Source organism: Lycium barbarum, chromosome 4 (genome assembly GCF_019175385.1).
Source record: "Lycium barbarum isolate Lr01 chromosome 4, ASM1917538v2, whole genome shotgun sequence".
Taxonomy (NCBI): Eukaryota; Viridiplantae; Streptophyta; class Magnoliopsida; order Solanales; family Solanaceae; genus Lycium; species Lycium barbarum.
The window spans coordinates 138,090,723-138,108,222 of NC_083340.1; the positions used below are offsets into that span (position 1 = coordinate 138,090,723).

At 36.6% G+C, this 17,500-nt stretch overlaps 1 protein-coding gene and 1 pseudogene across 1 annotated transcript; one reads left to right on the forward strand and one right to left on the reverse strand.

Annotated features, from left to right (window-relative positions):
- Positions 1-1,279: 1,279 nt before the first annotated feature.
- On the reverse strand, positions 1,280-3,310 carry LOC132637885 (uncharacterized). Its single transcript, XM_060354907.1, has 2 exons — positions 1,967-3,310; positions 1,280-1,825 (listed from the first exon to the last, which is right to left on the reverse strand). Exons 1-2 carry the CDS (start codon positions 3,308-3,310, stop codon positions 1,280-1,282), a joined length of 1,890 nt encoding a protein of 629 aa, XP_060210890.1.
- Positions 3,311-7,752: 4,442 nt separating this feature from the next.
- LOC132637886 (putative late blight resistance protein homolog R1A-10) lies at positions 7,753-16,926 on the forward strand (annotated as a pseudogene).
- Positions 16,927-17,500: the final 574 nt, after the last annotated feature.

Here is a 17,500-nt window from a genome sequence, read left to right on the forward strand (position 1 = left end):
TCTTCCTCGTCGGTTGTTTCATTTTCATCAATTTCAGCATTTTCTTCTAAAACTTCATTAACTTCTTCTACGTCGATTTCTTCTAACATATGTTCTGCATGCTCCAGTTCAGTTTCTAACTCAGGGTCGACTATTTGGTTAATGTGTGTTGTGTCGTCATTCTGAAAGGCAGCAAGTCATTCTCAACTTCCACACGACCAACAGGCTTGGTTTTAATAACCACCCACCACTCTGACTTATCTGGTCGCAATGGATAAGGGACATAGTACACCTGCTTAGCGGTGTGTGCAATGACGAAAGGATCATAAGCTGCATACCTCCGCGTGTGCTTTACTTCAATGATATTAGAATCTTTCAGTACCCTCGTACCTCTTTTTGGGGTTGGATCAAACTAGTTGCACCGAAACAAAACAATTTTTTTTCTTGGCCAACCAGAATACTCTAATTCTAAAATCTCTTCGATTACACCAAAAAAATCAACACCATCAGCACCTTTAACCTACACACCACTGTTATTAGTTTTCATATGGTTAGCACATTCTCGGGTATTAAATTTGAAACCATTAACCACATATTTATCCATACGATCGGTACCAATGGGTCCCCAAGATAAGTCCTTCAAAAATTGTTCATAAAAACCACAAGGTGTATTGTGAACCTATCAACATTTAAGAAATAGAAAGTTAGAAATAGTAGATTTCAAAACTTTAAATTTTGTAATTATGGTAGCTTTGTGTTAGAAAATTATAAAACTTACGTAATTGTTAAACCACGTTGCAAATTGGTCGTACACTTTTTCTTGGCCATGTATCTCCACAAAAAGACTGTGCAACAAAGTGGTATTTAGGTTAGTCACTTTTATATTTTAAATGAATAGTTTCTGCAATTTCTTTTCAACTTACTCATAATAAGGTTGAACTTCTGGGCAATTTAACAAGATATGTGTGGATGCTGATTTATCCTCCATTTGATTCAATGGTCTGACACGTCTTTTTGACCCATCACCTGGTCGATTAAAGATCGATATCGGGTGCGGCAAAGATTATTCACACCCCCATCATAGTGTCGATTAGGCCTGTTTCTCAAACAAGCCACATCGTTCCCAAAGTAGTAAGAACAGAAATGGGATGTTTCCTTGGCAAGGTAAACTTCGCACATTGAGCCTTCCACTTTCGATTTCTGTTTGATAGCCCTTTTTAACTTACCAATACACCTGCATTTCTATTATGTTATGTATGAATTTTTAACAAAAAATGATTACATAGGAATAAAAAGTTAGTCAATACCTCTCGAAATGATACATCCACCTATATTGTACTGGGCCTCCGAGTCGAGCTTCGTATACAAGGTGAACGGCAACATGTTCCATCACATCAAAGAACCCTGGAGGAAGAATCCTCTCCAACTTGTTTGTGATAACAGGAATATTATAATCCATCCGAGAAAGGTTATCTTCCCTCAACGTACTGGAACACAAGTCATTGAAGAACAAACTAATTTCTGTCATAGGTTTCCAGATTCGTTCAGGCAAGCCACTAAATGCAATTGGGAGTAAGGTTTCCATGAAAACGTGACAGTCATGACTTTTCATCCCTTGTATCCTCCCTTGGTCCAAATCAACACGTGTTCTAAAATTTGATACAAGCCCATCTGGCATCTTCAAGTCCCGGACCCACTCACAAATCTTACGCTTCTGCTCGGTTGTGAAAGAATAGTTAGCCTTAGGCTTGAAGAACCTGTTTTGTTTCGGCTGCAACTCTAACTCTTTTCGTCGACAATACTCATGCAATTCCATTCTAGCCTTAACATTATCTTTGGTCTTGTCCTTCACATCCATCACTGTGTTAAACAAATTATCAAAGTAATTTTTTTCAATGTGCATGACATCAAGATTATGTCGAAGAAGATTATCCTTCCAATATGGCAACTCCCAAAATATGCTCTGTTTTGTCCAGTTATGGTAAACCCCATACCCTTCAAACATGTACGGTTCTTCTTCAGTAACCTTTGGGAGGTTCTGAACTCTCTCCCAGATATCCTCACCAGACAATATTGGAGGTGGACAGTCTTGTTCAATTGTATTATTCTTGAATGCATTTTTCATTCTCCTAAAGGGGTGATCCATCGGCAAGAACCGACGGTGACAATCAAACCATGATTTTTTTTTGCCGTTTTTTAAAGTGAAGGACTTAGTATTCTCCATGCAGTAAGGACATGCTAACTTTCCGGCTGTCATCCATCCGGACAACATCCCGTATGTAGGAAAATCATTAATAGTCCACATTAAAGTGGCCCTCAAATTACAATTCTGCTTGCGCGAAATGTCATATGTCTCAACCCCTACAGCCCACAACTGTTTCAGTTCATCAACCAGTGGTTGCAAGTACACATCAATCAAAACTTTTGGATTACGAGGGCCAGGAATAATGTAGTTAAGGAATATATATGGACTAGTCATACACATCTCAGGAGGAAGATTATACGGGGTTATGAACACGGGCCAGCAAGAATACGGAGCAGCAGAAATAGAATGCGGAGTGAATCCGTCTAAACATAAACCCAACATGACGTTACGTGGTTCAACTGCAAAGTCTGGATAGGTTCTATCAAAATGCTGCCAAGCCTCACCATCAGATGGATGACACATAACACCTGGTGGCCTTCTATTTTCACTGTGCCATCTCATATGAAGGGCGGGACTATTAGATGCATAAAACCTCTTTAACCTTGGTATAAGTGGTAAATAATGCATCTCCTTAACAACAACGCTTTTCCCACTGCGAGTCTGCTTAAACCGATTACTACCACAAAACTTACAAGATTCTAGACCGACGTCGTCCTTATAGTATAACATGCAACCATTTTCACAGTAATCAATTCTGACCGACGAGAGTCCCAACTTGGACACCAATGTCTTTGCCTTATAGTAATTATCGAGTATCTCTAGAGTGGAGTCAAGTAATTCATGTATGAGGTCAATGAAAGAATCCATTGCCCCTTCAGAAACATTGTTATCTGCTTTGATACTCAACAATCTAACGGCGACAGACAATTGAGAGTGCGGACTCCCATCTTTTAAGGGTTGGCTAGCTTGATTTAACTTTGCATAAAAACGTTTGGCCTCTTCATTGGGAGGTTCTTCAACATGGCCACCAGATTCAAAATCTGAATGCATGCCATAGGCATCCTGAACCATGTCGTGCATTCTAGAATTTTGGACATTACGTTCTGCCCTCCTACTACTTTCACCGACTTCAAAGTTCTGAGATCTACCAAAATTGTTGTGTGTTTCCCCATGACTAGTCCACATTGTATAATTACTTTTAAAGCCTTTTTCATACAGATGAAGCGTAACAAGCTCTGGGGTCTCGTAATTCATACATTCACATTTAACACAAGGACACCTAACCACACCATGAACTGAAAATCCTCAAGTGACTTTGCGTATTCAACAAAAGCATAGACACCGGCTATAAATTCATTCCTCATCCCTAATGGATCATCATAAGATCTATTGTACATCCATCGACGAGAATCCATCTACACAAATAGCACAATGTTTGAACTTGTTAAACTAATACTTAGTTTATATGTTATTAGTAAAAGAATCACCAACCATAATTACCATAGTTCTCAAAAAGGGCATCATAATTAGCAAAAAAAGATCAGAGAACAATGAAGAATTCACATTCAAGCTAAGCACCATTTAATTTTTTTTAATTAATTGTTTTATTTGTATAATTTAATTTTTAAAAATGTTTTTTCTCATTTATTATTTGTACAAAACTATATTTCGACCTCATGCGGTCGAAAATTTTCGAAATCCAAAAAAAAAAAAAATTCTGATAATTTCGACCTCATGTGGTCGATTTTTTTTCCACCAAAAAGTGAGGTCGAAATTATTTCCACCGAGTTATAGTGACCACTTTGATGCACATAACACGACTTATATAGCAATACTCCCTCCATTTCATTTCCAGATCTCACTACGAGTTATAGTGACCGCAAAGCTAATAAAAAGTACTCTATTTATATCTTTTTACCTCCATCAACCGGAATAGGTTAGATAAAGCACTGATAGGCAGAATAGGCAAAAAGCAAGCATATTCTAAAGTAAAAAAATAATGATGAATATTATGACAGAGCATATCTAGCAACTTAGATTCTTCCCTAGAGCATTTGAAAGATACGATGGTAAATCTCAGCATGATCAACATCATAAATGGCACACTAGATGCTAGGACATAATTTATTTGATAAGCTACTTAGATGCTAGGACAACATAAGCTGTCAATCAGCATATCAGAGATCCAATAAGCTGGAAAAGGACAAATCTTGGTTAACAAAAGTGGCAGCTCAATTAATACAGGATCAACAAAAAAGTAAACAAAGTTATTGTACTAAAGTAAACAAAGTTATTGTACTAAAGAGAGTCAAATCCAGAAAACACATCTTCTCTCTCGAAGTTGATCATTAAATGAACACCAAATGCCAAACTAATTGCTATCACATTTAATAAAACTACCTGGCAAACAGATTGACCGACTCTCTCAGGGTATTCTCCTCCAGTAGCTCTTGATGCTCCCACAGCCTGTCATCAATTTACATAAATGAAATTTCAAATCTTTCGTGCTGTCTTCACTAAAAATTAGAAGTACAAAATGTACAAAAAAAAGAAAATCTTTCTTCTTTCAGGCTACAATTTTCAAAGACTAAAAATCATAAATGAACATAGATATCACTAATGTCTAAAAGGAAAGATCTTTCTTCTTTCAAACTACTATTTCAAGGATTAACAATAGCTATCACTAATGTCTAAAAGGAAATATCTTTCTTCCTTCAGACTACAATGTTCAAGGACTAACAATAGACATCACTAATGTCTAAATAGACTGAAAATTAGAAATTTAAGTTAGGAAAAAAAATCATTATTTACGAAGATCAACCTGAATTGGACGCTAAAATAAAGTAAATCAAGTGATCAGGAATATCAAACATAATATACCCTGAAATGAACCTTAGAATTACGCAATTTAATGGGAATTATAGTTTGAAATTTCAAATCTTTCGTGCTGACTTAGCGGAAGATTCGAAGTGCAAAATGTATAACAAAGTAAGATCTTTCTTCTTTCAAACTACAATTTTGAAGGATTAACAACAGGCATCACTAATGTCTAAAAATACTAAAAATCAAGAATGAAGATAGATAAAAAGTCGCGATATTTACTAAGATCAACCTGAATTGGGCAGTAACAAAGTAAATCAAGTGATCAGGCATATTAAACAAAAATACCTAGAAATAAATTGGACAATAACAAAGTAAATCAAGTGATCAGGCACGTTAAATATAAATAAATACCTTGAAATTGTACAGTAACAAAGTAAATCAAGTGATCAGCCACATTAAAAAAAAAAAAAAAAAACCCTAAAGATGAACCCTAGAATTACACAACTACAACACAAAATTACCAAATTACTACGGTTACGAGGATGATTGAAGCGACAACGAGCACCATAGCCACAAATACCAGTCCTCAAGTAATAAATACAATCAGCCTCGTTTGGCCTTTCAGGAACACAAGAACAGAAAAAACTGCTAAACCCACATACAAAAACCAAAATCCTGGTTATGTAGGCATCAAACAGAAGCAGTGAGGGACAAACCAAGAAACCCACATGGATATTTTGGGGAAAAGAGAAAGTAACTAAATAAAAAAAAAAAAAAAAAAACATACGGAGGGGAACTTGTTACTAGAATAGCAAATAAATTTCAATTTACACTTAGTAAAATTTTAACAAATAGCTACAAATGCAAACTTTAACAATAAATATAAGTAATCTACTAATTAAATTACAATTACAATTACAAAGTAATGTAACTAATAATGATAGAAATGAGATATTTACCAAAAAAAAAAAATGATAGAAAAGAGATTGAAAAAAAATGGAAAAAAATGACTTACCTTTAGTGGCGGCGGACAGCAACGCCGGCGACGGAGGACAGGCAGTGGTGGGGATGGGGCGTCAGCGGCGGGGAGGAGTAGGGGTGTGGTGGGGTGGAGTGTCGGCGACTGGGTAGGGGTACGGTGGGGGTGGGAGTTTTAATATAATTAGGTTTTGGTTGTTGGGAATAAGAATTGCACGATTGAAGTTTAAATTTTACAAGTTTATTATTTCGACCGCGTGCGGTCGAAATATTAAGTCAGATTTGACTTAATTATTTCGACCGCATGCGGTCGAAATATAATTCTTTTTTTTAATTAATTGTTTTATTTATATAATATAATTTTTAAAAATGTTTTTTCTCATTTATTATTTGTACAAAAATAAGTTTCGACCTCATGCGGTTGAAATTTTATTTCCCGTGTAAATATCGACAGATTGAGGGCTAAATCCCAAAAAAAAAAAAAACTGAAAATTTCGACCTAATGTGGTCGATTATTTTTCGACAAAAAAGTGAGGTTGAAAAATTTTGGTCGAAATTCACTGTTTTTTTAGTAGTGTCATTGTGTGCCTCCAAATCTTCAAACCCTAGTTGTGGTTGGTGCTTCTTGCTCCTAAGCTTGAACGGGTTAGCCAAAGATATGAATAATGTCTCCCTAAGTCATGCTCTTATAGCTCCCAATTTTCCACATCCAAATATGACCAAAACAGCCCCAAATTTTCAGATTTGAAGATCTAACGTGTTTGTTTGTTTTAGCCGCTTTTCTCATTTTCTTCAATTTGACTTCTTTTTGACTTGTTTTCACTTGGTTTCTTTCCCGATCACTTCTAAATTTTATAAACCTGTAAACTGGAAGTAAACAACATTAAATTCACTATTTTCACAATCAAACAAGTCAAAAGTCTAAGATTAAAGAAGAGCTAAGTTGGAAAAATACCAACTTATCAACCGTCCAAAACCCACCTAACCTTAACCCCTTGTCTACCCCCACCACCAGAAGTTGCACTCCTAACTAAAAAAAAAAAAAACTAATAATGTTTGGCTTTGAATATATGTAAATGCTCTATTCTAACTAACGTATCAAATACAAAAAATATGAATAGGTAAATCATTTATATTCTGAGAAAATAATTTTCTTGTTTTATCATCTAGAAGTGTGTTTGGTACTTTAGTATGATGGAAAATATTTTCTTTTCACGAAAATATATGATTCAAGAAGTTGATTACAAATAATGTATTGCACGCTCTGATCTGTTGAGAAAGGTGTAAAAGGAGATTGACTCTTTAGAGAATTTAAGAAAAAGATTGTAAAATCTACACATTTTCTACCGAGGAAGAGTAAAGAAAAAAAGAAAAAGATTGTAAAATCTACACATTTTCTATCGAGGAAAAGTAAAGAGAGAAAACTAGGATCAATCAAAACTCAAAATATTATCTTTCTTTTTTTATTTATAAAGAGTACTCATGCTGTTTTAATTTATGTGATAGTTTGACGCAGCATAAAGTTTTAGAAGGGAAAAAAAATGTTTGTCGAAACTTGTTTTCTTAAAAGTTTAAAGGGAAAAGTTTTTGTGGCTCCATAACATTTGTGTGGACTATAAAAGCTTTTCATTAAAGGTGAAATACGTAACATTTTTTTGTGGGGAGTGTTCTTCAAAAGCATATTGGTCTTTAATTTTTGCCCCTCAAATTTGAAATCTTTAGTTTTAGTCCTTTGCCTAAAAACCCATGGGTTCCGGGTTCAAACCCCCGCTCATACAAAAAAAAAAAAAAAATCGCAAGGCAAAAGTTTAGGCAAACTTTGTCTGATGGCTTGCAAAACTATGCCTGAGGTTTAACTTTAGCTTGCAAAACTCTGCCTGAAGGTTGAGTTTTGCATTCAAAAGAGTTTGCAAGCAAACTATGCCTGATGACTTGCAAAACTATGCCTGAGGATGAACTTTGACTTGCAAAACTCTGCCTGCAGGTAGAGTTTTGCATTCAAAACTTTGCTTGTAGGCAGAGTTTTGCATTCAAAATCTTACCTGAGGCCTAACTTTTGTCCGAATAGGCCTAACTTTGCTATAAAACTCTGTCTTGCGTTTTTTTTTATTAAGCCGAGATTCGAACCTCAAACCTCATGATATTAGGCGAAAGACAAAAATTAAAGACCACCAATTTGCTGGGGAAAAATTAAAACCACCCCAAAATTAGGGCATTCCTGCGAATTGCCCAATACGTAAAACGAAAATTTTAAACTTCAAGAGGACACTAAAATTGAGACGGAGGGAGTGCCTTTTTCTTTTTGTAATTAAGGATTGTTCATAATGAATCAATTTGTATTTGCTACAAAGTCAACTGCAAATTAAATGGAATATTTTTTCTCATGAAAATAAGAGCATTTCATCAAGTATAGAATGAGTCACATCCAAGTTATAAAGAAACAGATATCACAAAATGTTCAACCTCTTGATCTAAAGAAACCGTGAGTATACCTTTCTGCTCACCTTTTGAGTTTGTAAATTTGTTTTACAAGACAAATAGTTCCGCTGCTTTATTAATTTTTATTAGTCCACAACCACATGGAACCAAACAAATTTAAGAGTGTTTTATGTCTTCCAACAGAATACTTTGTTGAAAGAAAACGAAGTTGTGGGCTTTGACGAAGTAGCGAGAAAATTGATCGAACGACTTGTTGAAGGAACCGATAAATTAGATGCTATTCCTGTGGTGGGGTTGCCTGGACTTGGCAAAACTACACTGGCAACAAAAGTCTATAAAGATTTTGATCATGAGTCTCCTGGTTTTTACAAGAGAATTTGGGTTCGCGTAGGCCGGGAATTCATACGAAAAAAGGTCCTCCTTAGTATTCTGAAAACGTACACAAAAATCACTGAAGAACATCAGAATAAGGAAGAGAATGACTGGAGGTAATATGTGGACACATTTCCAGAGGAGGTAAACGTCTCATTGTGTTGGACAATGTGTGGGATACGAAGGTTGAGGATTTAGTCAGGAAAGCTTTCCCGGAAGATGACAACAAAGGCCACCGAATCTTGATCACCACTCGTGTGAAACCTGTTGGTAGATATGCCAGTGATGATCCTCACTATTTGAAATTTTTGGAAGACAATGAAAGTTTTCAATTGTTGCAAAAAAGAGTTTTTGGCAGTAATAGAAGGTGTCCTGATGAGTTTGTAGGACATGAAATACGTATTGCAGAACGATGTGGTGGACTGCCACTTGCACTAGTGGTGGTTGAAGGAGCTCTAAGAGGACGTACAAACCAAAGCGAGTGGGAAATGATTAGCGACAATGTAGGACAGTACCTTATAAATGAAGATGACCCTGAGAGCTGCTTGAAATATGTGGAAATGAGTTATGATCATCTAGACGAAGAGATGAAGCCGTGCCTCCTGTATTGCGCCGCCTTTCCACGAGGATTTGAAATTCCTGCTTGGAGGTTGATTCGCCTGTGGATTGCCGAGGGTTTGATAAAGTACTCCAAGTTAAAGGGCACCCTCGAGGATATAGCGGAGTATTACTTGAATGCACTTGTCAATAGGAATTTAGTGATGGTAATGCAAAAAAGGGCTGATGGTCAAGTAAAAACATGTTGTCTACACGACATATGTTGCACCAGTTTTGCAAGTTGGAGGCTGAAAATGAAGGTCTTGTCCAAGAAGTATCTAAGAAATCTGATCTTAATACATCAGATAATCTAGATACATCTCGTCGATTGTGCATTGAATTCTCTCTTTTGAAAGATCTCTACTCCAAAGAAGGGAAAGATCTTTCCTTTTCCAAAGAAAGGAAAGATTCTTCCTCCACCTACAGGAACAATATTTTCTCCAAAGAAGAAAATCTTGAGCATGTTAGGTCTTTCTTATGTTTTTTCGAAAAACAAATAGGAAATGTGGATCTTGATAGCATTCCACCCTTCCCTGATGCATCTCCTCTGATTAGGTTCTTGGACGTTGAACCTTTCAATTATTTTTTCAAAAAGGATTTCAGCAATCTATTTTATTTGAGGTAAATTGCTGTCTCGAGTAAATCCGCCGAGACGCTTCCTATGTGCTTTGGTGAGTTTCAGAATATAGAAACTCTTATTTTTAATACAGAGATGCGCACCATCGATATAGACATATGGAGCATGCTAAAGTTGACATATCTACACACCAATGTCCCTGCGAAGTTGCCATCCCCTAGGCCTGCTAAAAAGAAAAGATATGTAGAATCATCTCGCCTATAAACCCTTTCTAGAGTTGAACCAGGAAGTTGCAGAGAAGATGTGTTTGAAAGGGCTTGTAATCTCAAAAAAGTGAGTATTCAAGGGAATATGGTTTGAGTTTTTTTAAACTAACCAGGCTGGATTCAACAATTTTGAAAAGCTAGAGTGCGTGAAAAAATTGAAGCTGTTGAATGTTTCTGGCAGCTCCAGGAACAATGTTCCTCAACTTCAAATTCCTCCAATATTCGTCAAGTTTCTATACAAACTGAAGAAGTTAACTTTGTCCAAAACAAAGTTTGCTTGGAGTGATGCGAATAGACTAGGGGAATTAGAATGCCTTGAAATCCTTAAGCTGAATGAAAATGAGTTTAGTGGGAAGACCCGTAGTGAAAAGACCTGGAATTCAATAGGTTTTAGCAAACTCACAGTATTGTGGGTTAACAGGGCAGATTTTGAAACTTGGACGGCTTCAAACTCTGCATTCCGAACACTTAAGCGCCTTGTTCTTATATCATGTCGTGAGCTGGAGGCCGTTCCATCTGAGTTCGTCGGTGTAAATAGCCTTCAAGAGATGACGCTGAAGAGCACAGAGAAAGCATCGGGATCCGCACAAGCTATCGAAGCCATGAAGAAAAAGATGTGCAAAGACAAGCAGGCTGCGGAAAGGAGACTGAGATGGTTTGGGTATGTGAAGAGGAGAGACACAGATGCCCCAGTGCGGAGGTGTGAGAGGTTGGCTATGGATGGTTTTAGAAGAGGTAGGGGTAGGCCGAAGAAGTATTAGGGAGAGGTGATTAAACAGGACATGGCGCAGTTACAGCTTACCGAGGACATGACCTTAGATAGGAGGGTTTGGAGGACCCAGATTAGGGTAGTAGGCTAGTAGATAGTCTCGTTATCCTTCCTTATTAGTAGGCGCATTATCGCAGTATAATTTCTTGTGCTCTGATTTCTGCTATTATCTGTTGTTTCATGTATTTTGATTATCCTATTTTATCTGTGTCGCTTTCGTTATTTGCATTTTCATATCGCTTTGAATTTCTTAGCCTTATCTGACCTCTTTTATGCTTTTTATTGAGCCGAGGGTCTTCGGAAACAGCCGTCCTTCCTTGGTAGGAGTAAGGTCTACGTACACTCTACCCTCCCCAGACCCCACGTTGTGGGATTTCACTAGGTTGTTGTTGTTGTATATGGGAGCTTACTGCTCCGGGAGCCTTTTTTTATTTTAGAAATGTGATTTATAAATATATTTTATAAATCTGAGTGAAGCTAAATATTGCCTTTCAACGTTTTATAACCTCAATTAACTTTTAAACACATGTATAGTATATCGCATGCATTTTAATATACATTTTGCATATTTAGAATTCTGATAACAGTTGTGCATTAGTGAAGTCAAAAGTTCCATACTCTGCTAAAAAAATAGAAACGAAATATTTTTGTATTAACTAGTATTTTCCAGAGAGAGAAAAAAAAAAGCTTTACATTCTATGAGAAAGAGAGAAATGAGAGAGCAAAAAGATAATTGGAAAGAATAAAAGAGAGAGAGAAAGGTGTGGGTAAGCAAAAGTACTGATGGGACCCAGAAATTCCACTTGTCAAGCAAAGGTGGAGCCTCACACAACTTTTGTTAGTTCAGACTCTACCATGGTAAAAAATTTCTGCTGTGAACATCTAACTGATACTAGAAAGCTAGTGGAGGCCAACATACTCTGGAAAATAGGAGACAATTACCTAGGCTCTATTCTGGTGGTATAAATGTACAAACTCTAGGCCCCTCTTTCAACAACTCAACTTCACCGGAAAGCGGAAATACCAAGACAATTAGTTCATTCATGAAAGCAGATTGGATATTAATCAACTACAAAAGGTCATTTCTTCACAGCCCTTGATATTTAGAGAAGTGATACCAATCAAACCCATAGAAAGGACAAAGAAATTTGGTGCTCAATCCTAATGGGAGTTTCACTTGTGTCAGTGTCTATCAGAACTTCAAACAAAGAAGCAACCCATCCCTCATCTTGATAAAGTTTGAATTAAAGAACTTCTTTTCAAGATTTCTTTTCTTATTTGGAGGTTGTTGATAACGTCCAAATCCACTCCTCAAAGAGAAAGTGTACACGGTCGTATGCAATATATTTTACCCAACTATGAGTCGGGGTCGATCCCACAGGGAACAATATGCTAGGCGATTAAGAAAGTAAGAAACTTTCACCAACTAAGCTAAAGCCAAACGATGAATAATATTTTGGTTTTTGGAGAAAATTATAACTAATGCAAAAATGTAAACTAACCTAGAAAGCGAGTAAAATGATCAATGGCCACAAGCACGAATAATAGGAGATTACACTCAAGTAACGATCCAACGTATTTTACGATTTTACAACTAAGAGCGGGTTTATGTAAATAGATAATGCTTTCTAAAATCTCATTGAAAGTCTTCCAACCAAATCAATGAATTTCACTCTAAGCTTTTCCAAGCCTTAGAGTGTGATATTAGGCACAATCAATTTAACCTCAAGTAACTATCCTCTTCCGAGCTCAAGTTATTAGATGAGTTTAATGACACAAATTCTTGTTAATCAATCTTTCCCAACCTAGATTTCCTCTTCCGAGCTCAATCAAAGTAAATGGGTGAGTCCTAGGGTTAGCTAATCCCTTTGGAAACATTCAAGAACGAGATTAATTAAATCAACAAAGACCCACTTCAATAGCAATAAAAATCATTCAATACATAAGCATAACAAGAGTTTCAAACCAAACTTTAATCAAGAATATTTTCATAAACAAGATTCAATTCATGGAATAGAAAGCTACACACTTAGATAATCAATACAAAATAAGGAATTGAAGAAAGGATTAAGAAATATCTCATTGAAGTGCTTCCAATCTTCTCCTCCAATGGTGTAGAAAAACCTTAGCCTCCAAACTTGTATGAAAACTGCCAAAGATGATAATGATATGCCCCAAGTCTCTCTTTTGTAGCTGCCCTAATTCTTTCAAGTTAAAAAAATGACAAAATATGCCCCAGATTTCAATTTTTGCAGTTCTGCCTGTTTTTTGCAGTTCTGTCCCGTTTTTGCAAAACTGTCCACTTTTGACAGTTTGCAAAACTGTGCAGTTTTTGTCCAATTTGGCCTCTTTTTGACTTTATTTTCGCTTGGTTTCTTCCGATTACTTCCAAATCACATAAACCTATAAAATGGAAGTAAACGACATTAAATGCACTATTTTTTCAATCAATCATTGCAAAAGTCTAAGCTTAAAGAAGAAATAAGTTGGTAAAATACCAACTTATCATACCCCCAAACTTAAACTATTTCTTGTCCTCAAGCAAATCAAAACTTACAATTCCCTTCAAAGGACTCCATTCAAAAGTGCACCAACATCATACCAAGTCAAAAAGTATACTTTAAGCACAAACACATGACTTTGATTGGTACCACCAATTAATCCAAAACATATGAATCACCAACTTCTTAAAAACTCTTCTTTTTCATTTCAAGTGTTCAAACACCAAGTTAATCAAAGTAGCAATCACGTCATGACACTAAAGCTTCAAAATTTGCCTCATTATCACAAAACAACTTTCTTTTGTTCATTCATCTCAATTGGAAAATGGAACAAATTCACAACTTAAATTCTCATGTGCCCTCACACTCAAGAGAGAATCCTACACTTAGAAAATGTAATTCAAATGAGATATCAAATAGAAAGAATTAACTCTCTTTCTCACAAAGATGTTCAAATGCACACAAGTAGTACCATAAGTTTGCCCTTAATGTATTTCTCCACTAATGTAGACACACTTGGTTCAAAATCAATTAGGACTTAAAGGGTTGTAATTTAGGCTTTTGGTTAAGGTAGGGCACAATTTGGGTAAAAGTGACTCAAAACCTCCCTAAGCACTACAATTTTTAACATTCAACGCACACTTCCTTTGAAACTTTTCCACCCCTTTCTTCATTTTTTTTATTTCACCACTTAGTCTTCCCATTAATCACAACTCTTTATTCTACCTTCATTTTTCTTTTCTTTTTTTTTTCTTTTTCAAAATAACAAGGAAGTTTTCAATTTTTTTTCTTTCACCTTTAAAGTAACTCCCACATAACAACTTTTCCAACCATCACCCCCAAACTTAGGCTTTTAGCCTATGTTTGCACTTTCAACGCACTTAAGGAGGTAGAGTACCAAAAGATGGATCAATGAAGAACAAGGTAAAGCTTGTAACATGGTTGTCAAAGAAAAGGTTAAATGCTCAAAAAGGGTTAACTAGGGAAAACATGCAAGGGTAGGATATTTAAGACGCAAAAACGGTCCAAGGAAGACCTAACATCATTTTTTAAACCAAGTGTAGTCTAGGATTTCTCCTTGAAACACATTCCAGGCAAGTTCTAGACCATAAGTAATGCAAAAGAACTCACAAAACCTCACCACACATGGCACGTGCAAACTCAAGTGAAATATGTATCCAAAAACCAATTGAGCAAAATGAACTCACAAAGTCAATCATAGCCTAAAGAGACTAATTAGTGAAAGTAAGAGCCAAAAATTGAGTTTAAAAGTCACAACAAGAATCCTTACTTCAATCATTTTTTTTTTTCAAAAATCAAGAATTCATACACCAAGGTTTAAATAAGTTGGTACCAAGCAAGCCAAAATTGGTCAAGGGGAACACCATTTTTACTCCTAAACCACCTAACTAAGAACGGAAATAAAATAATAAAAGTGACTAATCCACAACATGCCAACAAAAAAGTTTTCAAAACTTTGAGCAAGTTCCATTTGTAACAACAACTATCCACAGCCACACCAACAATCATAAAACAAGCCCGGCAAGGGCACACAATATTCATACATAAGACAAAAGCCCGACAAGGGCACAAATCAAGCATAACTGAAATATAATGTGCTACCACATGCCACCCCCAACTACGAACATTGCAGTGTCCTCACTGCACATAATCGAAACAAAACATAAAATAGTTTGAGAGCAAAACAAAAAAAAAAAAAATTGTCTCTGTCACACTTTGCGACCTGACCTGCGACTCGCAGGCATGACCTGCGATTCGCAGGTTATGCCACCAGATTTTTTTTTTGCAGCTTTTACTAGTTTGGGGGCTGTCCGGATATCCGACATGCTCAAAACAACTCCAAAAATTCTGAAACTTTGCAGATTAGTCAAAAACCATAAACTAAACTATTCTAAAAAATAAAATTTCAAAAACGATTCAAAATTTTTAAAACGATGGGTTGCCTCCCACCAAGCGCTCGATTTAACGTCGCGGCACGACGGTTATCTTTACCACTTTTCCTTCCATTTGGAAGATATGAATTTGCGCCCCAACTTTGAATCAAGATTATGATGACGCTCATGGGGCGGTGGTAGAAAAGCAAAGAGGCCAACTCTCGGGTGTCGCATTTTGCACTTCTTGGCCCTTAAGTGAGGCATGCCATTTTGTCTTCTTGGCATAGCAAACTTCAAAATGAAAACGCTTTCTTCTTCATCTCCAAAATTCTCCATTGGCTTGATTGGTTCAACTTTCATATCATCAAGCAAGCACAATGTTGAAAAATGGTAGAATGTGGTCCAATGCGCTTCAATTTCAAATTCACTTCATTTTTTACATCCTCACCCAAAAATGAACTAGAGTCTTCAAAAACCATTTCATGAACTTTTTTATGCAGCTATGATTCCACCGCGCCTATATGGCCGGACATGTCACCGCTAATGCGGGCTGCTATGATTCCACCGCGCCTATATGGCCGGACATGTCACCGCTAATGCGGGCTGCTATGATTCCACCGTGCCTATATGGCCGGACATGTCACCGCTAATGCGGGCTGCTATATTTACACCGCGCCTAGAGGGCTAGACACGATCACCACTAGTGGGCGGCATATGAGGGTTACCCGGACGCGGGTGACGATACAGATTATGATGTGATGATGTACGCAATGATGTATGGGACGAGATAACATGTATACTATGATTGTATAAAATGGGATATAAATAAGTAATACATTTGCCTATGACACTTGTGCAGGTTATGTCCTTGTCTCATGACGCGTGATCTTTCCATTATGTTTGTTTATTTCATTCCTGCCTTACATACTCAGTACAATATTCGTACTGACGTCCTTTTCCTTTGGACGTTGTGTTCATGCCCATAGGTAGACAGGGAGGAGATCTTGCTCCGGATTCTTAGAGACTGCTAGCGGACTGAAAGCCCTCCATCGTCCCGGAGGTGCCTATGATGATTCTTTTGTGTACAGTTGTAGATGTCATCTCTTAGAGGCTCGTAGATACTCGACGTGGGTCGTGCAGTTTCATGGCATGGTCATTATGTGTATATGCATATATATATATATATATATATATATATATATATATATATATACTATATGGTATTTTTGCTAGCCTAAGGGCTTATATGTATGAAAGCATTTTGTTTCTAAATGAAAATGGATTTTATTATACATTGAGCATGAATCGGGTAAATGATTGTTAAATAAGCCGAAGAAGTAATAGAACGAACGGTGCTCGGTGGATAGCCCCGGGTACCCGTCGCGGCCCCTAGCCGGGTCGTGACAGACAAAACCAATTTGGAATGCCCTGTTTATAAACATTGGCACATATTTTTATAAACCATGAATGTTTCCTATTAGGATTTTCATATAAAAAGACTTTATTAAAGGCTTCAACATAATCCCAATAGTTAAATTTAACTGGGATTTTTTGTTCAGGATGGATATAATCCTTTTCCTTTAAAGTACTGATTCCCCATTCATTTGGAGACAAAATCTTTTTTATAATAATTTTTGAAAAGTTATAAACCTTTTTGCTATTAGCAGGGTAAAAATGTTGAAATTTTGCTGATCCTAAAGAAGAAAGAACCAGCTCATAATTCATGTGATATTTATAAGTAGTTGTAGCGTATGATGCTTGATCGAAATACCTTTGCATGATTTGTCAAGGCTCATTTCTCCATTGGAGATCTTCATTTTCTATGAGAATTATTAACTCGCTATTGTCATTTTGTTCATATGAATCGGTGTCCTCATGATCATCGTCAGTAAGGGCACTAAAATATCAAGGTGGCATATTATCCTTCTTCTGCTGGGCTTCTATGAAAGCCAAATATTCTTCATATGTAATTTACTTCCTGCTATTACTGGAAGATCTTGCAATATTATCAGCTATTAGCTTTTTGCTTCCCATTTGGGCTAGAACGGTGCCTCTACCTGTTCCTTTTGATGGTGTTCCTCTACCTCCCCTTCCTCTATAAGAGTTAGGGATAAATTGGGGCCTCATCCTACAAATAAGATGAATAAGAGTTATGAAC